At 45.7% G+C, this 25,190-nt stretch overlaps 1 protein-coding gene across 2 annotated transcripts in view; it reads right to left on the bottom strand.

Annotated features, from left to right (window-relative positions):
* Positions 1-11,183: 11,183 nt before the first annotated feature.
* The window catches only part of MEAF6 (MYST/Esa1 associated factor 6), a 154,081-nt gene continuing 140,074 nt past the window's right edge, over positions 11,184-25,190 (bottom strand). For both annotated transcript variants that reach the window (XM_086956454.1, XM_086956455.1), the window contains 2 exons: positions 20,294-20,327; positions 11,184-12,005 (listed from right to left, as the gene is read on the bottom strand). In XM_086956454.1, the coding sequence (XP_086812580.1) occupies positions 11,997-12,005; positions 20,294-20,327 (43 nt within the window). In that variant the 3' untranslated portion in view covers positions 11,184-11,996. The remainder of the gene's footprint in view (positions 12,006-20,293; positions 20,328-25,190) is intronic.

The raw sequence follows: 25,190 nt of genomic DNA, 5'->3' as shown, positions 1-25,190 counted from the left end.
TTGACCAGAACCACTTTTTGGGTTAGACAAAGGGTTGTCGCACACCCACAGGCTGGACTGTACATAAACAAGTCATACCAAAACCTGAAGGAGAGCAAGACTTTGGACCTGGACTGTGACAGCGGCAACACCATGAACAGATGAGAGGGCAAGCTCCCAAATGCCGTGATGGACTCAGGACTAGTGGGTCTCTACAGGCCAGTGATGCTGGTCCTTTATTCCTTTGGAGGAGCTCCTGGGGAAACACTTGGACTTCTGTGCTCCTGCAGGTAAAGGGTAGCATCAGGAGCAAAGTATAATAGACAGATGGCACAGGGAGCCAGTGAAACCAGTTCCCTGCAAAGTACATTCTTTGGTAGAAAAGGAGGCTTGCTGAAATGTGCCTAGTGACTAAAGCTCGCAACAAGAACTAAAATGATCCTAAGATCTTTGAAATCAGCCCATCAGGCTAGAGTTATGGCCTTTTAAAGATCCTGATTTTTAACACCTTTTACTGAAACACAGTTTGTGGGGGTCTACAACTCTTCAAAGTAATTACCTCAGGGATGGGCCAGTGCCAGCTGCAAGATTTATTTAATTATTGCTTCCAGGGAGGAAGCCAATCGTGGGCCATCCTCCTTAGACTTTAACTCGGCCGGCATCAACTTAAAGGGGTCCCGAAGACAGATACCAGGTCCCAGAAGTAGGCAGATCCTCGCTGTCGTAGCACAAGAGAAGAGCTCACGCATTACAAGAGCAGGAAAGATGTTATAGGCTTCCCTCAGCACAGAGCTGTGTGTGGGGGGGTTGACGCAGATCACAGGGGCTTTGGGGTACCTCCTTGTTAGAAATGGGGTCTCTAGTTGGCAATGGTTTGCACCTTGTCCAAGTATGGACCCTTCCTTCTAGTCTGGATAAGGGAGTTGCACTCCTAAAATAACCCCTGCTCGACCCCTTGGTAGCTTGGCATGAGCAGTCAGGCAAATCTTAGGGGCAATGTGTAAAGCATTTGCACATAGCAAACAGTAACACAGTTTAAGCACTACAACAGGACACACAACAGTTTAGAAAAATATCTAATATTTTTATATACTTAAGACAAGACCAAAAACGATAAAAATCCACAATACAGTACTTAGAAATCTTCAGTAATCAAAATAGACTTGAATTAAAGTTCCTTGAAGTCGATAGCTCCATCTGGGGCTTTTACGGCGTCGTGAACAACAATTCCAAACAGTTCTGGCAGACCGTGGAATCGCGGGTCAGCTACGGTGTCGGGTAAGACCCGCAAAACAGTACCTTTAGAAATGCAGGACCTCACTTTGAGCCCCAAAACCACGGCGTCCGCAGGCGTTGGTTCTGGAGGTCGGTGCACGAGTCGTCGGGCCCTTGAAGTCACACGTGTTGCAGATCGAACTCCTCGAGGTTGAAGTCTGGAGTACCAGCAGGCGCCGGGGCTGCGATGTGAAGTGCAACGGTGCGGCGGGCGGTGTCCTCAGGTCGCAGAGCAGGCAGCGGCTCGGTGACGGTCGTCCAGCATCATCAGTGAAACCAGGGCTGCGGTGCGATGTGATGTGGTGCTCGTCGCGGTGCTGGCAGGTAACGGTGCAAGCAGTGACGTCGTTACTGAATCATTGTCGTCGGCTGGTGAATTGGAGTCGATGGTGCCGTCAAGTCGAGGCTGCGGTGCAGGATGAGGACGATGCATCGTGTAACATACGAGCGGTGCCCTTGAACCACGGTGCAAGCAGCGGCATCAAAGTAGGCGTGGAGAGACGTCGCCGGGCATACCAGGGTAACGGTATGAGGTGAGGCAGTGTGGTGCCCACATGGTCGCGGTGCAAGCAGCGGCTTGGTGGTGGCGTCAGCAGAAGGTTATCGGTGAGACCTGGGTTGCGGTGCGGCGGTGCCTTCAAGACACAGTCAACAGTGCTGTTGGGTTGCTTTTATTCTGGTGCAGCACAAACACACAGTCCCCAGTGCTGACTTTTTGAACAGGGGGCAAGCTCTACCGCTAGCCCTTGGAGAACTCAATAAAGAAGTTGTAGAAAGTTCAGCCTAACCCTTTCACTGCCCAAGACAGAAGCAGCCACTGCAGGCCAACTGAGTAAAGCACTCTGAAAAGTGGTATCCTCCTCACAGCTTCTCCAGCTCTTCTTCTTGGCAGTCTTCTTGGTCCAAAAGAGTTCTAAAGTTTAGGGGTTTGGGCCCCAATTTTTATAGCCCAAAATCTTTTGTCCTCTCAGGCAGAGTGTCTGTGCTTAGTCCAAACCAGTTTGGTCCTCTCTGGCCTAGCTTCCCAGCAGGAGGTAGAGACAGCATTGTCCATAGCAGATGGAGCCTATTCATGTGCAAGGGAAATCTCCTCCAACCACTCTAACTCCAACTCATACAGACTCTCTGAATCCACTGCACATCCCTAGCCCCTGTCACTTCACAGTCAGTCAATACACATCCTAAAAGAGGCATACTGGATGGCCAAGAAAGAAAATATCTACCTTCGAAAAGTGGCATTTTCAAACACAGAATGTAAAAATCACCCACACTAAAAGATGCATTTTACCATTCTGTGTTAAGGCATATTAAACTTTATATTCCTAACTGGTCCCAATGGGAAGTTATATTTATAAGATACTATAAAGTAACTCCCATGGGCCAGATAGCCTGCCAATAGTGAAAAACGAAATGCACTGTAATGTGTTACCAGGAAGTCACACACACCAGAATATGTCCTACATTTAACATACACATCACCCTGCCCACGGGGGTACCTTGGGCCTACCTTAGGGGTGACTCACATGTAAGAAAAGGGCAGGTTAGGGCCTGGCAAGTGAATGCACTTGCCAGGTCGACATGGCAGTTACAAACTGCTCACAAACTTTGCAATGGCAGGTCTGAGTTACCCTTTCAGGGCTACTCATGTGGGTGGCACAATCAGTGCTGCAGGCCCACAAGTAGCATTTGATTTACAGGCCTTGGCACACTCAGTGCACCTTACTAGGGACTGACGAGTAAATCAAATATGCCAATCATGAAAACACCATCCATAACACAATTTACCCAGAGAGCATTTGCACTTTAGCACTGACCAGTGCCCAGAGTCCTAAAACCAACAAAGACAGGAAAAAGTAGGCGGAAGCAACAAAATGTTTGGGGATAACCCTGCAAAAAGGGCCATTTCCAACACCCCACAAAACCTGCCTTTGGGGTGACCGAGCACCCCGGTTTTAAAAAAGAAACAAAAGAATAGGGATTGCACATCTCGCAAACACAACAGAACCAATACTTCACAGAGGGAGCACCACACAATGCAATGTGGGGGTTGATTGGCATCTTTTTCTCTGCTTTTGGTGGTCCCAGGAGGGTAGGGGATCCACTAACTTGAATGTTAAGTTCCGTGGGGTCGCCAAGGAATGCAGCAGTCTCCTTCACTGTAAATTTGAACAACATCCCTAAGTTTCTGGGGTCATAAAATGCATGCCTTCCAGGCTGTTTCCTAGTGATTTTAACCCCCCCTTGGTGGGAGGTGGGAACGTTGGCTCTACAGCTGGGAATACAGGACATTCTAGTGGTCAGTCCTAAGGTTGCATTTTATGTGGGCTAAATATGTTAAATACTCAGACACACCTTATGTTGATTGTAAATACTTTATTGACTATATATTACTGACCGCTTTGTGATAAACATTGCAATGTTTATGTGATAATAATGATCGCATTTAAACACGGTTACTGATCTCAGTGGTATGATGGTGATTTGTGACCTCTGACAAAGTCTAAAAGCTTGACCTCTATTCACTGGACTTATGACTGTTGCTATTTTGGTACAATTCAGGATTTGCCGGATAATCTGCCGCTTTTAACTAAAGAAAATTGTTTTTAGCTCAAACAGATCATAAGTTACAAAAAATGTGGGGATGTGTTCAAATGCTTTAGAAGACCCTTCGACAAGGTTTACTGGTCATCTTTCGGTTGCCTACTTATGTATTTGGTTGTTAAACTGGTACTAATGATGTGAATTCTTTCCCCAGACAGTAGTCCCCATGTGTGGAAATGGCAAAATAGGAAGTACTACTATCATAAAAAGTCGTGCATTATGCCGCATAATTTGCCTTTTCTTTTTTTCAATACGCATAATCTACTTCACCCTGCCCCATAATTTCATGGTCTTCTGCTGCAGAAATTAAGTGTCCCTGATTATAATACTGTTGTGATGACTGTGACAAAGCCTACAAGCCTGCTTTTTTTAAAGCAATAACCCACTATATTGTGATGTCGTATCTAGTATTGTCGGGGTACTGCGATTTTTGGGTGTCCTGACCCATTAGGGGTCAAATGTCAATTCAGAATGTCATTAAACTTATTTCAATATGCCTGATGAATAGATTTGTACATGAATGCATAGTATTTAGTAGTGGGTGTGAAATAAATGTACTTTTTCTTTTTCAAGGAAAAGGCACTGACTAGACAATCATTTATTGAGTTATTGCGTGCCAGCAAATGGAGATTACTAGCACACACTACCTCTCCTGGGTATACTTAGGGCTGTTCTGCTATCCTGAGAGTCAAGTGCTACAGTGGAGGGCTTGGTTCACAGTAATAAGAAATTGTGGGTCTCCTACTTGTTCAGGCTTAACATCCCACCCAACTAATAACTCAATTTCTTACAATAATGAACAACATACTAATTTGTACACATTTTCCAGAGCTGCACTTAGGTATGTGGAGCTGCACAGTTGCAACTTGTCCCTGTGCACACAACAGTTGCTGTACGTACGACAACAAATAGAACACATTAGACAGAACACTATACACACATACAGGTAAGACCATGGCCTCGGTCACAGGCCTGCACTCTCCCCGACAGCTCGTGCGATCCATCGCTGCCGCTGAGCCCTGTGCCTTGGGTGTTCGAGGCTGCTGCCTGCTGAGTACTGTTCATTTTTGCTTTAAGTGCATTTTGCCTGCATTTCATCTGTTATTCTTTTTGTCACTGTTGGTAATTACTGCCTCCTTTTTAATTCTGGTGCCGCCGTAATTGCTTCTTGCCCCCTTGCGCCGTCCCCATCTCACGATTCACACCACTGCTGACCCGGCCCCTCCCCTCTACCCATTTCCCGCCTCCCAGCTGAGCGTCCCTCTCCTATTTAATGGGGACTGCTGCAGAGGATCGCTCGTAAGACCTTGACCTCGGTCACAGACCTGCACCCTCCCTGACAGCTCATGCAATCTGTCGCTGAGCCCTCTGCCTTGGGTGGTCGAGGCTGCTGCCTGCTGAGTATTGATTATTTTTGCTTTAAGTGCATTTTGCCTGCATTTCATCTGTTATTCTTTTTGTCACTGTTGGTAATTATTGCATCCGTTTTAATTCTGGTGCCGCCATAACTGCTTTTGCCCCCTCACACCATCCCCATCTCACGCTTCCTGCCACTGCATACCCGGCCCCTCCCCTCTACTCACGACCATTTCCAACCTCCCAGCTGAGCATCCCTCCCCTATTTAATGCAGACCGCTGCTACCGAAGGCGTGCCTAAGGCAAGCCCGTCTGCGCCTGTCCAAGACCTGAACGCGACCGGCACCAGGAACCCTGGCTCTCCCAGACTCCACCGCTACGACTCGAACATCCTCAACCACTCAATCCTGGAAGACACACCGACGGCGTAAGATCCTCACCAAACACCACCCATGGAGTTCTTGTGCAGAGCCTGCTGCAGATCCTTCACCATGACAATACCCCCACTGCCGCCAAAGGCCCTCCTGAGACATGCACCACCAACACCATGACATGCTTCCTCCTCAACATGCGCTCCCTACACCGACATGCAGTAGAGATCTGGGACCTGATCGACACACTCTCGCCCGACGTTGCCTTTTTCATGGAAACCTGTACCAACGCCACCTCCGGCCCCGACATCGCCTCTGCCATCTCCGACGGCTACAAGTTCCAGAGAAAGGACAGCCCCCACTGCCCAGGAGGAGGTCTCGCCATCGCTCACAAGACCCCCTTCGCCTCTACATCCAGCACGAGTGACCCCCACTCCAACACAGAACACCTCCACCTCCAGATCCAGACCAGACCCAGGACCTGGCACCTTCATCTACAGACCACCGGGACCTCACACCCAGTCCGCGACCACCATCGACAAGCTCGCCGCACCCCACGTAATCACCTCCACGGATTACTATCTACTTCGGGACCTGAATTTCCACCTCGAAAACCGCAACAAACCCCACTCCATCACTCTCCTCGACAACCTCAGACTGAAGCAGCTGGTCAACAAGCATTTGACAAAACTGGGGACACTCTCAACCCTATCTCCACAGGAGGAACAAACATCCGTTTTAGTCACACCAACCATCCTCTCTGAACGGACCACCACTGCTTCCATTTCACCTTCAACACAACCACCACACCCAAGCCCACCCCGCGACCGCCGCAAAGGAACTGAAGCAAGATCACAGAGGACCTCCTCATCACTACCCTCCTCCAAGACCCCTCCATTGCCACGACCGACACCAACTCCGCAGCCACAGAACTTCACTGCTGAACCTCCTGCTGCGATGACACACTCGCAACCCTCCGACACCCCGCCAAGCAACACCCGCTGAAGGCCGCCTGGTTCACCACTGAACTAAGCTCTTGCAGACGCAGAGAGAAAACCTGGCGAAACCAGAAAACCACAGAACAACCACAGGAGCGCCCTGAAGGAATACCACCAGCGCATAAGGGACACCAAACGGACCTTCATAAGAGACAAAATCCAGACCAACATGACCAGGAACTGGTCAGCGTCATACAGCAGTTCACACAACCCCCCAGCGAAGCCACGTATGTCACACCTTCCCAGCAACTCTGCGATAAGCGCAGCTCATACTGCCATCTGAAGATCAAGGCCCTCTACGAAAATTTCAGCGAACCGATGCCGAACATCACCCCCCCATGATGCCGATAAGCCAACCATCATGACCTGAAACCCCCCTACCGTCGAACACATCACCGCTACCATGCAGAAAACCCACTCAGGAGCCCCAGCTGACCCCTGCCCACCGCACATATTCCACAGGCCCGCCGCCTTTGCACCCGAACTTGGACGGACCATCAACGCCTCCTTCATGTCTGTCACCTTCCCAGACAACTGGAAGCGGGCGGAGGTAACCCCTCAAGAAACCCACGGCCGACCCAACTGACCTGAAAAACTACCGGCCCATCTCTCCCCTCCCTTTCGCGGCCAAAATCACTGAGCGACTCGTAAACACCAAACAGACCACCTTCGTCAAGAAAACCACCCTAGACGCCTCCCAGTCTGGATTACGCAGCAAACAGCACCGAGACCACTCTCCTCGCCACCACTGACAACCGCATGCTACTCAACCAGTGAGACACAGCAGCCCTCATCCTTCTAGACCTCTCCGCAGCCTTTGACACCGTTTCGCATCTCACTCTTGCAGCCAGACTTCACGACGCAGCAATACTAGGAACTACCCTTGACTGGATCCTTTCTCTCTGATCCCAGAGTATCAGACTCCCTCCCTTCCTCTCCGAACCCACTGATATCAACTGCAGAGTACCCCAAGGCTCATCACTCAGACCTATGCTCTTCAACATCTAAATGGCCCCCATCGGCGCCATCGTCAGACAGCATGGGCTCAGCATTGTATCCTACGTGGATGACACCTAGCTCAATCTCTCACTCACGAAGAATCCCGAAGACACCGGACTTTGCTTCTAGGAGGAAATGAAGAACGTGGCAGCCTGGATGAAAGACAGCTGCCTGAAGCTCAACTCCGAGAAGACAGAGGTCCTCATCCTCGGACCCTGTAACTCCGCCTGTAACAATACCTGGTGGCCCTCCGCCCTCGGGAATCCACCCACCTACAGACCACGCACAAAACCTCGGCATCATCCTTGATTCTTCCTTCTCCATGAACCGCAAGACCAACGCTGCCGCCTCCACTAGCTTCAACTGCCTGCGCATCCTCCGCAAGACCTTCAAATGGATCCCCCCCGACTGCAGAAAGACTGTCACCCACACACTCATAACCAGCAGACTGGACTAAGGCAACACCCTATACGCCGGAAGCAACAGAACTCTACTGCAGACTCCAGACCGTCCAAAACGCCCTGGCCAGACTCGTCCTCGGGACTCTGCGTCACAAACACATGACCCAACACCTATGAGACCTCCACTGGCTCCCCGTCGAGAAGAGGGTCACCTTCAAACTCCTCACCACGCTTACAGATCCCTCAACATCGGGCCCAAATACCTCAACGAGAGTATCCTTCCACATACCTAAGAGGAACCTCCGCTCCACCGACCTCGCCCTGGCAGAGGTACCCCGCATCTGCAGAAACAGAACCGGCAGGAGAGCTTTCCCCTACATCGCAGCCAAGACCTGGAATGAGCTCCCCGTGAACATCTGACGCACCCAAACCCTGCACACTTTCAGGAAGGACCTCAAGCCCTGGCTCTTCCACTGATCCGGAGCTGCACTCCCCCAGCACCTTGAGACCCTCACGGGTGAGTAGCATGCTTTATAAAACCCTGATTGATTGAACTTAGCTTATTTCATACTGTTTGTTCTTATTGAGCTTACACCTGTACCAATTGTAATAGTAAACATTTAAAACCAGAGGTCAGTTACCTCATTCACATTCCTCAAGCAAAGCAATGTTCATATCAATCCCTTAGATGAAACCCATCCAAACTGGGCGAGGTTTCAGGCTACACACACCAAACATATACTGTGAATAACATCCACACGTACTCTGTTGTGAATACTACTCAAGAAGTAAAAAGATCCTATCCTCTAGGAGGATCCATAAAACTTGGGTACGGATGTACCACAACCCGACAGTGCTGGAAGGCCATATTAAGGAAAAGGCAGTGCTATATAAATCATTGTTAAAGTAACATACCATGCTTTCATTTGTTAGAGACTGAACAAAATAAGTCCACATTCTCATGTCCGTTTAAATAATTAAATAGAGAATGTAGTAGACGTTTCCAGACTCCTATATACTCTGGGAGTTTCTATACCTATAATTATCATGGAGTTAATTAGTAAAATAATGTGAACTATTAACTGCCTGGGATGCCTTAGGTTTCCTCTAATCTAATCCTACAAAAGGCAAAAGAATTCTAGATCCATATAGCCCAGATTCACTATAAAAAAAGTTTCAAAACCGGTTGCTCTTTATGGTCAAATCTTAATAATACTCAGAGCCAAGGTTTCTTAAATATGGTGTTTGATACATGTGTCCATATTATTGCTCATGTCCTCTTAGTTTCCATTCGTGAACAAACGTAAGACTAACATATAGATTATTTTCCAACCATTCATTTTAATTTGCAAATCGCTGTAATTCCTTTTCAGTCTTAACGCTTGGTCAACTAAATTTACCAGTGTATTCATAACCTTGAAGATTGTGGGCTACACCGTTCTGGCGCATGAACCGAATCTTTAATTGCTGATGTTAGCTCCTTATGAGTGGATTAGGACTTTACGATTGCCTTTAAAATGTATTTTATTTTTATTACCTTCTTTCAGATCATGTTGATATGCACATCTATCCTTTTTGTCAGTCCGAGATCTCAAACGATGGTTCACCTAAATAATCTATTTGTGAATATAGATGTGTCACATCTACCATGTACACTTTTAGAATGTGTTTAAATAACCTGTATTCGCTTTCTTCCCTCTACTGTTTTTCTTTACACTCTGGCTATGCTACTCTTGCCCAGCCTCTGCTGTCTCAATTGCTGTAGCTTCTTGATAATAGTGGAGGAGTTTTTTTTCTCAAACATGCTCGTCCTCGTTCTTGGGACTGCTTTTTAAAATATAATTCAAATGCAGGGACTTAGCATAGCAAGGTTTACTTTTTACCTTCGTTTCTATGCTTCACAGCATATAAATGGACAATTAGATTCCTACATTAATTACATAATCTGCAGGGAAAATAAATAGAGGCATCATGCTGGCAGTTTTCTATCTCTGCTTTCTCTTCAAAAGCTGTATTCCTTGCTTGTCTTCAGTAGATACAATGAATGTGGACACAACATTCGCAACATTACTGGAAAGAATTTAGATTGACCATCGCCATTTTTCTCAGCTGAGCCAGGATATTGCAACTCTTGATTATGAACATAATGTCCTGTTTGCTGAAGGCATGTTGTGCTTAAGATGAACACAACGTTGTAATGTATGCTACTGCCGGTTCATTAGTACAAGGGGGACCAGGGCCATATATACTTGAGATGCAGCCAAGCTATATAAAATGTTAATTGCTCCTCACAATTTTTGCATGGGACCCGATCATCTTGTTTCGTGAAGCTGTGGAGATGCTGTAGAGTGCCCATTCAAGATATAGATCATATAAATGGTTTAGCTTATAGGAATACTCTGTAGTTGTAGACAAAGGGACGACTTTCAATAGTCCACGCTGTTTCTATACTGATGGGAGCTCTCATAAATCTTATAAACATTTACAGGATCTGTGATCTGCTTCCTTCGAGCACTTGCTCTGCTGCCTATCACACAATATGCTCTGCCATTATAATAAAAAATAAAAAAAGATGGTTACGTTAAATTGTTCCAGCCACTTTGTCTGTGACGCTGTGATGAATTAACAAATGCAGTGGAACCTGATTGAGTGGCTGGAACAGAAGATGCAGATGCAGTTTCCTGTATCGTACCGGATGTTTAAAATGATCTGCTTCTGTTTTCTATCATTTACCCAAACTAGTCTAATCACACTTCTTTTTAGTTCACCTGAGAAAATAAACAAGCCACATGTTATAATTGTCCAAGCACATCAACGGGCTGCAGTTCAAGGCACTTGTAGTGTCCCTAACAGCCTTGTTTCAATGGTAACAAAAACATATAAAACTAACGATTGCCACATGAAATATACAGAAGATTACTTTCTACACTTTGTTACATATGCACAACACAACTGCAAATAAGCATCAAGCCAAATAAAAGTTTCTAGACAGAATAATGTAACAGCAGATGTTACAGTTCCTTTGAAGTGCACTGAATGTAATACAAAAACAGTTTGTTTCCACGCTAAGTTAACTAACCCCAACATTTTTATAGCTATCCATGCGCAATTGTTTTTGGAGAATTTAGGTTAACTTAAACTTCACTTAAAGCAATTTTAACATTCACACAATTTTGTATTAAAATTGAGAATCCATTCCAAGGTACGTTTGCTCATTTTTCATTTTAATTACATTGTGACACAAATTTAATTAAAAAGGAAAAACAATATTGTAGAAAACAATACTACAACTTATTTTATTTCTTGGCAAATTGTACACATTGCTACCTCAGAAAAAGGGGAAGATGGGCAATTCATATTCAAAATGTGCAATGGTAACGACAAAGTTTGAAACTTATCTTGAATTCTACAGATCTAATCTTTTGGGAGCAAGTTTTGTCATTAAGGCAAGTGCTGCATTTGATAAAGTGTGCATGCATTTAGATCGTTCGGACTTTAATGGAAGTTGTGCAGGCATCATATTACAAAACAGAAATATTCGGTCAAATCAAAGAGAGTATGATACATATAACTAAATCTGAAAATAAAAAAGGGAAAAAAAGTACAAAAAAGCATGCCGTTACAGAATTCATATTTACAAAATGAAGCAGAAATTCAATCCTATAACATTTTGGACACAAAATAAACTTCTCAGCCGTTATCACAGAAACAATACCAAGTGGGAGTATTTCCTTCCACTTGCTGAGGGAGAATACAGTGTTCTAACATTCTGAAACTGTAGGGTTTTTAGTGGATTGAGGTCTGTCAGTACCACTTGCTATGGTTGGAAATGCAAAACAATTCAAATAAATGATGGTTCAATGATGTTTCACAGATGGGATTCCCCTCTTCACAGTTTAGCAAGGGGACACCACATGTAGACAATCGTTCCTGAAGGAGTTTTTTTTTGGTCGGTTCAGTTTGTTTTCTCTCACTGTAGATTCACACAAGGCCTTTAAGATTTTGCCTGGAGTCTTTTAATAGTCCTGCAGAAATAAAAAAAATTAAAAACGTTAAAGTGTGTGGTATACTTATAAGTATATCCATGGTTCTGTGTCCATTTCAATTAATAAAATAAACTACAAATGGACATTTTGACAGACCATTCATTGCCAGAAGTCTCAAAATAACTAATTTCAAAAATACTTAACTGTTGGTTCTAACACTGTCATAACATTATAGAGTCTTACAAATAACATGGGGCACATCACTATTTCGGCTTGTTTGAAACTGATGAAATATCAAGCCAGTGATGGTCAGGATATTATGAAACAAGCTTAAAAGACAATTTGCAAGATGGAAAACGGTTTACAAAAAGGTTAACGCAGGAACTGTATCAATATGAGTAACAGAGCTGGGACAGCACATCAACTACCCGAATTTCAAAGAACCTTCAAACAAGATAATGGAGAAATCTTCTAATAACTTGAATTTGATGCTATGACGAGGGTATCATCTTAATGTGCAGATCCTCAACAGACTAACCAGGTTTTTAACAAGTAAATGGCGAACAAGAATATAGCGAACACTTTCTGGGAACCAGACTATGGCACTTTCAAAGGGGTATTACCATAAGTGGATGAAGACAAGTGAACAACAATTTGCATAGATCATAGGAGTACACGTCATTAGAAATGACAAATAAAGATCGTAGCTCAAAGACAGTAGTTAGAATGAGTGGTCCACTGAAATCCTGCATTGATACATTTCACTGTTGCTAAAAACATTTGAGAGCAATCACAGAGGTTCCCAGTAGGAGATTTGTTTGTACTATGTGGATGTTTAAAACATGGAAGGCAGATGTTTAAAACATGGAAGGCAAATGTATATATTTTGAAGAGTTTGTATTTACATTTAAGGATTTCTGAAGATGTCTGATTGCGACTGACTAAAGACATATTTTTATGTTTTTTTAACAGGAGACATTTTTATAAAAAACATTTCTTTGGATATAAAAGAAAGTGTATCAGACATGAAAATAAGCTGTGATACTGATATATGAAAATTAAAGCTATGCGGGAAAATATACTGTTTTTCCTTGCTTGGGTGGGATAAAGAGACACTGGGAATAGCTGAATCACAATGAAGAAATATTAAAAGGAAAAATGTTTTGTTCTATAGGTTATTTATAACTATTCTGCCATGGCTATTCTCAAAGTATAACTTCTTTCAATGTCAATCTTTACTATGGCCCAGAGAAAAATTATATGCGCTTTAATTATTCCTGCCATTCTATTGAATTTTATGCAATTTTGTTTTTGTAATCTAATAATAATTTAAATTGTTTCTGGCAGCTTTGGAAGGGTGCTTCCGAAATCATGGGGTAGGTGGGGAAATCTGTCAGTTACCCATTCCCTCGTTAACCACTTCACCAGAATCTTTTTTCGTTTTTTTTGTGTCAACTCTAATCCATTCCAGCAAAATATAAGGAATATGCTACTTACCAGTATGCATCTGTTCTTGGCATGTAGGGCTGCTGACATTCATATCTGTGCATAGATCGCCGCCTAGTGTTGGGTCCGGATGATTGCACATTGTTGTCCTGGAAGAGTCTTCGAAGTATCACGAGATAGGTGGCTCCTCCCAAGGACTACAGTGCGCATGGGCATCCTCTCCATCTTTAGATTGTTTTTTGCCATTGTGGCAGAGATGGAGTGTAATACAGTAAGTGATGACCATGCCTGAGAATGATTCTGAGTGCTACAGCTGCGACAGGCACCGGGGAGGAGGGCGTTTGATATGAATGTCAGCAGCCCTACATGCCAAGAACAGATGCATACTGGTAAGTAGCATATTCCGTTCGAGGCATGTGGGCTGCTGAATTCATATCTGTGCATAGAATAAATAGCAGTTACCTCCTTAGCGGTGGTTGCCCGTGCCAGCTGCAGCAGTCTGAAAAAGGGTTTTGAGAACAGCTTGTCCTACAGCAGCTTGCTGTTTGGAGTGTACATCTACGCAGTAGTGTTTGGTAAATGTATGTATGGTGGTCCATGTGGCTGCTCTACATATATCCTCTAGGGGAATGTTACCTAGGAAAGCCATGGATGCCCCTAACTTGCGTGTGGAATGCGCTCTTAGGGGAACTGTTAATGTGCGTTTAGCTTTTTGATAACAGATCTGTATGCACTTAACAATCCATCCGGCTATACCTGATTTGGAAATGGGGTTGCCTTTGTGTTGTGGAGAGAAGTCAACAAACAGTTGTTTAGTCTTTCTAAAATCCTTTGTCCTGTCGATGTAATACTGGAGAGCTCTTTTAACATCCAAGGTGTGCAGTGCTAGGTCTGCCACAGAATCTGGATTTGGGAAGAAAACTGGCAGTTCTATGGTTTGATTAATGTGGAACTGCGACACCACCTTAGACATGAATTTAGGGTTGGTACGTAGCACTATCCTATTAGCATGAATCTGTATGAAAGGCTCTTGAATAGTTAGGGCTTGAAGCTCACTAACTCTTCTTAGCGATGTGATGGCTACCAGAAAAGCCACTTTCCATGTAATAAACTGTATCTCACAAGAGTGAAGCGGTTCAAAGGGTGGTCCCATTAATCTGGTGAGAACTATGTTTAGGTTCAAGACAGGTGAAGGAGGGTGTCTGGGAGGGATCACTCTCTTGAGTCCTTCCATAAAAGCCTTAATGGCAGGCACCCTGAAAAGGGAAAGATGCTGCCTGTTTTGAAGATATGCTGTCATGGCGGCCAAATGTATCCTGATGGAACTATATGCCAGATTGCATCTGTATAGGTGCAACAAATAACATATGATGTTTTGCGTGGACGCATCTAGCGGATTAATGTCATTATTGGAACAGTAAATGACAAATCGCTTCCATTTGGCCGCATAGCATGCCTTAGTTATAGGTCGTCTTGCCTCCTTGATGATGTTCATACAGTCAGGGGGCAAGTTGAGGTAGCCAAACTATGACCTCAGGAGCCATATTGCAAAGCTCAACTGTTGTGGATCTGGGTGCTGAATGTCTCCATGGCTCTGAGTGAGGAGACTGGGCGTGAGGCGCAGCCGTTGGTGAGGCACCACTGAAAGTTCCAGGAACGTGGTGTACCAGGCCTGCCTTGCCCACGTTGGAGCAACCAGGATGAGCGTCATGGAGTGCTGCCGCAGTTTGCGTGCCACTAGTGGTATGAGCAGTGCTGGAGGAAAAGCGTACGCAAATCTGCCTGACCAGTTCATCCATATCGCATTGCCCTGAGACTGCGGGTGTGGGAACCTGGCAGCAAAGGTTTGGCATCGAATAGGTCTATCTTTGGATGACCCCACTGCTGGAAATATGGTTGGAGCACTGAGGGGTGTATCTCCCACTCGTGCATCTGATGGCTGTGCCTGCAGAGCAGGTCCGCCATCTGGTTGTCCTTGCCTGGGAGATGTTCCGCCATGAGGAACATGTTCCTCTGAATGGCCCACTTCCACATGCTCTGGGCTAGATGAGACAATTGTGGAGAGTGTGTGCCTCCCTGTTTCTGGATGTAATACATGGCAGTCATGTTGTCCGTCCGGATCAGCACGTCTTTGTTGCACAAATGCAATTTGAATGCCTTCATTGCCATGAAGATTGCCATCAGCTCCGACAGGTTGATATGCATCTTTTGCTGCTGCGTCGTCCATAGTCCCTGCACGGTATAATGGAGGACATGCACTCCCCAGCCCTGGAGAGATGCGTCCGTCGTTAGCACTATTTGTGGGACAGGCTCTTGGAACGGTCGTTCCCTGCAAAGGTTTTGTGTGTTCCACCAATGCAGAGAGTTGTTTGCACGACCGGTAACCAACACTAGGTCTTTTAGATGTCCATGAGCCTGGTTCCACTGTCGTGCTAAGCACTCTTGGAGGGGACGCATGTGTAGCCTCGCGTGTGGGACTATGAAGATGCAGGAGGCGATCATACCTATCAGCTGCATAAATACCTGCGCTGGGAGCGAGTGTTGGGGCCTGAATTTCTGAATCAGCCATTGCATGCTGTTGGCTCTGGCAGAGTTCGGCTGCGCAGTTGCTGTCAGAGTGTTTATTGTCGCACCTAGGTACTGTTGCACATGTGCGGGTTGAAGGTGTGATTTTTGGATAATTTTGTGAAACTCCCAGACTGTGTAGGAGGTGAATTGTGCGGGACATGTGGCTGGCACACTGTTGGGCTGACTTTGCTTGGACAAGCCAGTCATCCAGATAAGGACAGCCATGGATGTGTTGTCTCCGAAGGTGCGCAGCCACTGTTGCCAAGCACTTGGTGAACACCCGGGGGGCAGTAGTGACCCCGAAAGGCAGGACCTTGAACTGGTAATGCTGCTTGTTTATGGTGAACCTGAGATATTTCCTGTGTCCTGGGTGAATGGGGATGTGGAAATATGCGACCTTTAGGTCTAGGGTTGCTAGGAAGTCCCCCTGACTGAGCAATGGTATAACCTGCTGTAAAGTTAGCATGTGAAAATGTTCTGACAAGATGTACTGGTTCAGGGGTCTGAGGTCTAGAATGGGCCGGAGAGACCCGTCCTTTTTTGGGATTAAGAAGTACAGTGAGTACACCCCTGTGCTCTGCTGTTCTAAAGGCATGAGTTCTATGGCCACTTTTTGCAGCATGCAGAGTACTTCTTGCTGCAATAAGTGCATGTGCTCTGCGGACATAGGACGGTGCCTTGGGGGTATGTTGGGTGGAGTGGATGTTAGTTCCAGACAATAGCCGTATTGTATAAGTTGTCTCACCCACCTGTCTGTGGTAATGCCTTCCCAGACTGGCAGGAACTGCTGAAGTCTTCCCCGACCGGTGTTATATGGTCCGGGGGCAGTGACAAGGCGTCACTGTTTATTGGTGGCGGAGGATCTGGCATTATTATTTCCACGTCCTCTGCCCTTGGTGCTGTTCCCACGATATCCACCCCTGTTGTTTTTGACATAGGTTGCCTGCGTGCTCCCCTTGTTGTATTGGACTCGCTGTGATGCTTGACCTCTGGAGGCCCCTCTGTTACCGGAGCGAAAGGAACCGCCCCTGAACTGTTGTGACTGCAGAGCCCCCATGGATTTTGCTGTCTCAGTGGCTTTTTTAATCTTTTCAAGGGTCGTGTCTACATCAGGACCAAAAAGAAAGTCAGGGTTAACTGGATGATTGAGCAGAGTCATTTGTATCTCTGGTTTAAAACCAGAGATGCGGATCCAGGCATGGCGTCTTAGCATCACACTAGTGTTGATGGCCCTAGCTGCTGTGTCTGCTGCATCGAGTGCACACTTTATGGATGCATTGGAAATTAACTTCCCCTCCTGTATCAGCATTTCTGCTCCCTCTTTATAAGCATCAGGCAGGTGTTGTAGTAGCTGCCCTAACGTGTCGTAGGGAGCCCTATCATATCTGGCTAATAGGGCCTGTGTACTTGAGATCCTCGAAATATTAGCCGCTTGAGCCGCTACATGTTTGCCAGAAGCTTCCAAGATTTTGGATTCTTTGTCCGGAGGAGGAGCATCACCACTTGTTTGAGAGTTTGCTCTCTTGCGAGCATTAGCCACTACTAGGGAGTCCAATGGGAGCTGGCCTTTAATGTACGTAGGGTCTACAGGCGCAGGCCGGTATTTCCTTTCAATCCTTGGGTTTACAACCCTTGCAGTCTCCTTGAAAATGTCAGTAGCATGTTTAAGGACACCCTTTAGCATAGGCAATGTCTTTACTGATCTTTCTGAGGTTGAGAAGGTATCAAACAGAAAGTCTTCCTCCACTGGGTCAGCGTGAATTTCCACGTCATGGTTATTGGCTGCCCTTTCAATCAAAGCATTAAACGCCACCGTGTCTTCAGTAGGCGAGGTCTTGACAGTACAGGACTGAGTATCAGGCGTGGTGTGTGGCTCATCAGGGTCAACAGGGTCAGTCCAGGGTTGAGGTTCTTCCGACAGCAGGATAAGTAAATTCATCCTCATTGTATCCCTCCCCCACATCCTCATTGGTGCGTGTGGAATAGGCATAGTGTTGTGCATATGACTCCACAGGTTCAAAGAGAACAGGTGAGGTGGTCCTTTTGAGAGGATTTTGTATGACTCCGAGGATGTTCTGGAGCGATTTTCCATTTGTGAATGGTGAGTCTGCCAGAATCCGAGTCGATGAACAGCTTCGATTGATTGTCATATGAGGAACACCACACCTCCTCCTGAATGGACTGAGACCTGGAAAGTACTGACACCTTCTTGGACTTCTCGGTACTCTTCTGTGGCTCGAACGCTTTTGGTCGAGCGGTTGGGGGCAGTCCGTATTTAATTGGTGGAGGAAGCACTGGAGACGAACCGATCTTTTTGAGGGTGGCGTGGTCTTCGATCCAACTGACTTCGATGGATCACCAGCTTGCTTGTGGCCTTGCGTCGACTCTAGCTCCTGGTGCGCAGCAGGCACGGTCTTTTGCTTCGATGCGATATGCTCTTTCGGGTCGGGTTTGTTCTTCGACTCGAAGGCCTTGCTTTACAATGGCTTGGAGGCTGTAAGCTTCGGATCGACAGTCTTTTTAGCCTTGAGTCCCTTGCCAGTGTCGCCATGTTTGGACGTCGACGGCGTCAAAGCGACGTGCTTGACCGTAGAGACAGGCTTCGGCGCCCCGCTCTTCGGGCCGACGCCCCCTTGCGATGCCGAAGGGTCGATGACACTTTTAGACTTGATCGGAGCCGACGAATCCGAGGCCGTCGATCCGAGAACTGTCTTCAGCAGTTTCGGTTTCGATCATCTGTCGGTTTCGGTTTCGATTTTGGTGGATCGACCGATGGCTCCTTAGAAGTATTCTTAGCCGGGCCTTGACGCGGGGCTGTAGAATGTGGATTAAGATCTTGGCTAAGGCCTTAGGGCGATGCCTCGACCTGAGCCGTAGAGAGTACAGTGTCAGTATGGGGCCCCGCGACTGCGGGTGGGCCTTGCTCATCGCTTGAGTCGTCATCGACGGCTCCGACGGCCTCTGCGTCGTCTCCTACCTCGACGACGTCTTCTTCATGGACGTAGTCTTCTTCTTCGTCCCCATCGAAGCTAGAGTCTTGCTCCGACGCAGGGTCCGACTGCTGGTCAGGAACCTTTTCATCGACGCCTTCATCATCATCGGCCTCGAAGATGTTCTCCGGGTCAGGTGCCGTTTTCTGCGCCGACTGTCGTGCAGCGCGTCGAAGTCGAAGCGTCTTCTTTGACCGGAACTTGACACAGGCCATACAACTGGCCTCGTCGTGGTCCGGAGATAAACATTTATTGCACACTGGGTGCACATCAATGTGAGGGTATTTTGAGTTGCAGACGGGGCATCTCTTGAACGGGCTCCGTTCCATCGTCGATCGTTGTTGGGGCCTTTGGTGACAAAAAGGCAAACGACCTTCGACGTCCTGTTCGAAGAACTGGATCAAGTACAGGCACCGAACGAGAGACAATACCGACGCCCCGAAGGCCTTTTGGTCTTGCGAAAAGTGTTTTATATCTATTCCGAACAGGAGTCAAGAAAGTACATCCGAACCCAATGGCGGAAAAAAACAATCTGAAGATGGAGAGGATGCCCATACGCACTGTAGTCCAGGGGAGGAGCCACCTATCTTGTGATACTTCGAAGACTCTTCGAGGACAACAATGTGCAATCATCTGGACCCAACACTAGGCGGCGATCTATGCACAGATATGAATTCAGCAGCCCACATGCCTCGAACACATTTTTTATTTTCCTTCACCAATTAGTATACCGAAAGAAAGTATTGTACGAAGAATTAGAGTAGTTTTAAATTTTATAAAAAGTTTCAGCAAAAGTCTCATCTCATTAGAAATTAAAAAGAGACAACTTGGGTAAACCATCTCTGTGCTTAAAAGATTCAGGTCACACGTGACAAACATTCTTTCTCCTCCCTCTAAACTAAAGCACAATAACTATACAAGGAAAGCTATGGATACACCCTGGTTTCTCTTCAATGCCACTACTAAAAAGGATGTCAAACTTGAAACTGACAAAATCAAACCTTCCCAGTAATGCGGACCACATTCCTCCCTTCTAAGCCCCAAAGCATGCTAGAATTTTACTTGAGAACATTAATGTTTCCTTGGCACATGGTTCTGTCCTGAAACTTAAACACATCCAAACCCTTTCCTTAAAAATAAAAATCTTGAGCCAGACTACAATCTTCCTGGAAATTACAGGTCAATTCTAAGGCTACCCCTTCTCTCCTGTCATTGAAAGATTTATCACCACTCGGCTTTCATTTTTATACCTATCTGCGTGTACAAGTGTGTGTTACAAACACGTTTGTTTGCAGTACAAATATGTAGTTAGTTGACACTTACCGCTCTGGGTTTTTTGTTTAACTTGAGATCAATCCTGTCACCAGAAGAAAAACAAAAAGTAACATTAATTTACAATTGTCCAGGAATCGACTAAATGTAGCAAAGATATAAAATGCTCCTTCCCACTTCACAAACAGCACCATCTATATATAAAATTATCACAGAGTGAAAATCTTGGCAAAACGAAGACCAAAGAGATGCGATGGACTAAGAATTAAAATGCAGTGTTTGACTACAAATTTCAACACAGAACCAATATAGTTGGTAATGAAGAAAGAAAATACAATATACTACATTTTTAAAGGAATGGGACCGTCTAGCTTCTGCCTACATGAAATGTATGTGCTTAACAATGTGATAAAATACACTTGAGACCGACACCCAAATTCAGGATTTTAATGTCCCACTAGATGAGTGATGCAATCGGTACAAAACATTATGAATGTCTTTGCTTTATTTAATCCTTTGCTTTCCAGGGTGCAACCACACTCAAGTGTTGACATAAAAAAAAATGTTAAGTACCCAAAAGTTGCAAATAATTGGGAGTCAGATCAGGTGGAGTTTCTCTCTTTCGGTCCTAGTACTGTGTATATGTAAACAAATAGGGCAGTGAACAGATAACTATTACGTTACACTAACTATTTACTGTGTACACTAAGTTGCTCCATTTGCTCTCACAAGCCACATAAAACATGTATATCACATACTGACCTGCCCAGATAAAAAGCATCAGCCATATAAAAAACATTACAGTTGGGAGATTGTGTTGTGATAAAAAGTAGTCTGTAGTGAAGGAATATGTAAATTCAAAAGAAAGTTAATAATTAATGACATTAAAAAATGCATTCATTTTGACAGTAGATTTCGCTGCATGGAGTAGTCAGTGTACAGTAGTATGGTGAAAGGGTACAGTAAATGCTTGATGACCATGTATTGAAAGAGAGTGGTTCCTGAGGAGGGAGTAAAGAAAAGGCACCCTAATCGCCTACAAAGCGGATCCGACCTGGTCTGCTCGTGAGAACTCCACTTCTGAGCCTAAAGGGTTTAATATGCAGACTTGTTGGAGGGGCCTGCGCTACCACCAATGCAATATTGAAACGTCTTAAATGGATCTGCTCAATCTAGATTGTGAAGGTTCGGGTGTAAAACTCCACCCTGTTGCTGGAACAGCGGATGCTCTTAAGGAGGCAGCCAAAGAGGAGGCATACGTTTAGAGCCTGGAGCTTGGACTATAAGACCCCATGAATCCAGTCTAATCACAATGAGCTGTGTTGCTATCGCCTGCTGGATCAGAGGCAGCAGTGGACAGGCGTACAGGAGGCAGACGTTCCATTTAAGGCAGAAGTCGTTTTCTAGAGACTCTCGAGAAGGAAACTCTGGAGAGCAAAATAATGGGCACTGAAAGTTTTCGAAAGAGGCAACAAGGACATGCCACACTGTGCGAAAATGCCCTATGCCACCTCCAAGAGAAGACACCACAGGGGGCACTAACAGACTGTTTACAGTAAGGCAACAAGGACCTGCCGAAGAAGTGGGCAAGGTTGCTGCTGGGGAAATGTTACCACATTTGTGAGTGTGCCCCCCACCCACCCACTAACTGGTGCTAGGCATAAATGTGGCACTCAAAGTGTCATATATACGCAAAGAAGGGACTATGGGGCTTTTTCCTCTCTCAGCTTTAGTTCAGAGTTGGGAGTCCATATATTGGATTGTAATGCCCTCACACGCCTAGTTGGGTGTCATGCTTCATCATCTGGGTTGCTCCTCATTGGGTCGGCAGTGCAATACCCAACGGGCTCCCTATAGTAGGGGCACTTTAGCTGAGATCTTCCTACAATAGCCGTATGGTGAAGCGGGGGTGAGGGGCCAGAAGTGTGTAGATGTATGGATTGAGTGTGTGATTTTAAAATAGGGCTTGGAGTGCCTGTGATAACAAACTTTAATCAATAGGTCTCCTACCCCAAGTAAAAACAAACAATTAGGCACTCGGCTAAGTATTATGTCTTAAGTCTAAGCGTCCCTATTGATGAAAAGAGGTCAACAAGTTTCTCGCTCAATGTAAAGTCTACATGTGATTTGTCAGGACCAATACTGTGAAGACTATCTACACTCTAGGGTTGGTGACATGGAATCATACTCACATCAACCAAACAACTACCTATTAGTGTACCTGTCAGACCTGGAACTACCAGTATGGGGTAGAAAAAGTGTGACATCGGTCATATTAGTATGGGACACTTTTTTATACCATCGGGCATGAGTAACCTCTCAGATACCAGCTCAAATTCTACCAGACGGGGCTCGTCCAGCAATAGTGACTCCAGCGGAGAGTACTGGAACACTAGTCAAACCAGAAGGGGTGATAGGCAAGGATACAATGCGTATCAGTTACCACAGTACCAGAGACCAGCTTACTGGCAATACCCCATGTTCTCCCAAAGCCCACCTCCATTCGGCCCCCAGGCATGAGCCAACCTTTTTCAGGCAGAGGTTGGGGCAGAGGGCGCAGGCGAAGAAGAGGAGACCAACAAGAAAAGAGGGTACAGTGGGAAGAACAACAACAAGGGGGGATGGAAACTAGGAGTTACTCCAAAAAGAGAACTTGATAGTGAATCTGTCCCCAAGGGCACTGACTGAGTTGGAAGAGAGTCCTACAAAAGGGTCTGGGCTTTGTCCCTACACCCAAGGTGGACCAATTCCAACAACTATGTGAGTTGCAACAATTTTCGCAAAGTACGCCTTAGTGCCTTCTTTGATGACAAACCTCACCAACGGGAAAATGACTCGGGACTACACAATCCCTCAACTTTCACCCTCAACAGTGGCATGATACCCAATGAAGTGGAAACTTTTGAACAAACTGTCCTGAAAGAAGTGCAGGCAACTTCCAACCCACGACATTTTAGTAACATCTCAAGGGGAGAGTTGATGGGCATTGAATCCTTGGCAAACGACCTTACAATCAATATAAAACAAGCTGACAAAGGGGGTGGTGCCACGGTGATCATGGCCACCATTGATTATGAAACTGAGTGCCTAAGACAGCTAGGCAATAGGAAACATTACACACCAATCTCCAGTAACCCACTGGAAAGTTTGACAAAGACCATTACGGCTCTAGTCTTCTCTGCGGAGAATCAAGGGTGGTTGGGCAAAAAGGAAGTTTCCTTCCTCATCAAGCAAGAACCCAGGACTCCTTACTTCTATGTATAAGATCCATAAGGGGACCACCCCGGTACCAGGTCGGCCCATTGTCTCGGGCATTGACTCCATATTGGAACCTCTGTCACAATTTTGTGACCACTTCTTCCAACCACTGGTAAAGCCGATTACATCCTACATTCAGGACACCACAGATGTACTTCGCCTATTAGACTGGTTCCAACCTACTAATGACATTGACTTCCTTATCACGCTAGATTTAAAAGCACTCTACACTAATATCCCCCAGAGAGCAACCCTAGATGTGATAGAGGAGGAATTGAGTTCAGCAACATGGGAATCTCCCACATCTCCGAGTTTCATCATGGAGTGCTACACTAGCCCTTACCGAAAACGTCTGAGTTTAAAGGCCAGCTTTATCATCCATGGGAAGTACCTTCGCTCCCTGTGTAGCCTGTCTATACATGGCGGCCTACGAGGGACAACTTATATTCCATGAATCAAACCCATACCGGTCGAACATACGGTTGTGGAAGAGATTCATAGACTATATTCTCATTTTCTGGACAGGGGACACAGTCCTATTCAGAGTTTTTCAGGTGGATCAATGACCTGAACCTGTACCTAAGATTTACCAGCACGGTCTCACCCAACCAGCTTGCATTCCTGGACCTAACTATCAAACTTGAGCAAGGTGGGCTAACAACAACAATGCACAGGAAAAGCACAGACAGCAACAGCCTACTGCTCTTCAGTAGCCACCAACCACGAGCCTTAAAGGAAACCTCCCATTTGGGCAATTTTTTAGGGTGAGGAGAAACTGCAGCACATTAGAGGAATTCAGGTCAGAGTCGGAAATTCTTGCGAAAAATCTGGCAGCACGCGAATACCCACCACGCAGTATAGCCCTCTAGGAAGAGAGAAAGAAATAAGAACCGCGAGGGGTTGTTAGAACCTAGAGAGAGGACCCCTGCAGAATCCCATACCTGTGTAACCACTTCCACACCAGTTTCCAATCAACTGACTAAAGTCATAAAAAACATTGGAACGTACTCAACACAGGCACCATGAGTTTGGAGCTACCACGCTTTGCATTCAAATGCTCCAGAAATCTCAAAGATATGTTGATAAACACTAGACCTAAAGCATCCGCAGGGGGACAACCGAGAACATTGTGGTAATTGAAACCTGTAAAGGGCCACTACCCATGCGGCACATGCACTGCATGTGCTTTTAATTCAATACAGAAAACCATCACTTTCAGCAATATCTTTACATGGGCGATGAGGTCGCACACTAACTGCAATACACGTAATATAGTCCGCAGGGACATGTGATCAGGTTGCATATACCTGATCACATGTCCCTGCGGACTATATTACGTAGGGATGACCACCCGCCCAATCAAACTACGCATATAAGAACATCAAAGCTATTTTGCCACAAAAGCAACACGAAAATGTGCACACACTACCTAGAAAAACACCACACACCAGAAGCATAGCAATGGGTCATCTTGGAGGCTTTTCCACAAATTTCAAAGAATGCTCTTTGTTAAAGAACAGAGGTGGATACACAGATTATCCTCACAGATCACAGGATTAAATGAGGAAATACCTTGGAGTTCATTGAGAGTTTAGTATGAACAGATAAACCAAATGTCATGGGTAGCTAAGGATTTGAGGATTTGATTGAGAAAACACAACCTCGAGCACAAGATTAAGACAGGACGATA

The sequence above is a fragment of the Lissotriton vulgaris genome, chromosome 2_1 (assembly GCF_964263255.1).
Source record: "Lissotriton vulgaris chromosome 2_1, aLisVul1.2, whole genome shotgun sequence".
In the NCBI taxonomy this organism is placed as follows: Eukaryota; Metazoa; Chordata; class Amphibia; order Caudata; family Salamandridae; genus Lissotriton; species Lissotriton vulgaris.
This window is presented reverse-complemented; position numbering and strand designations above follow the sequence as displayed.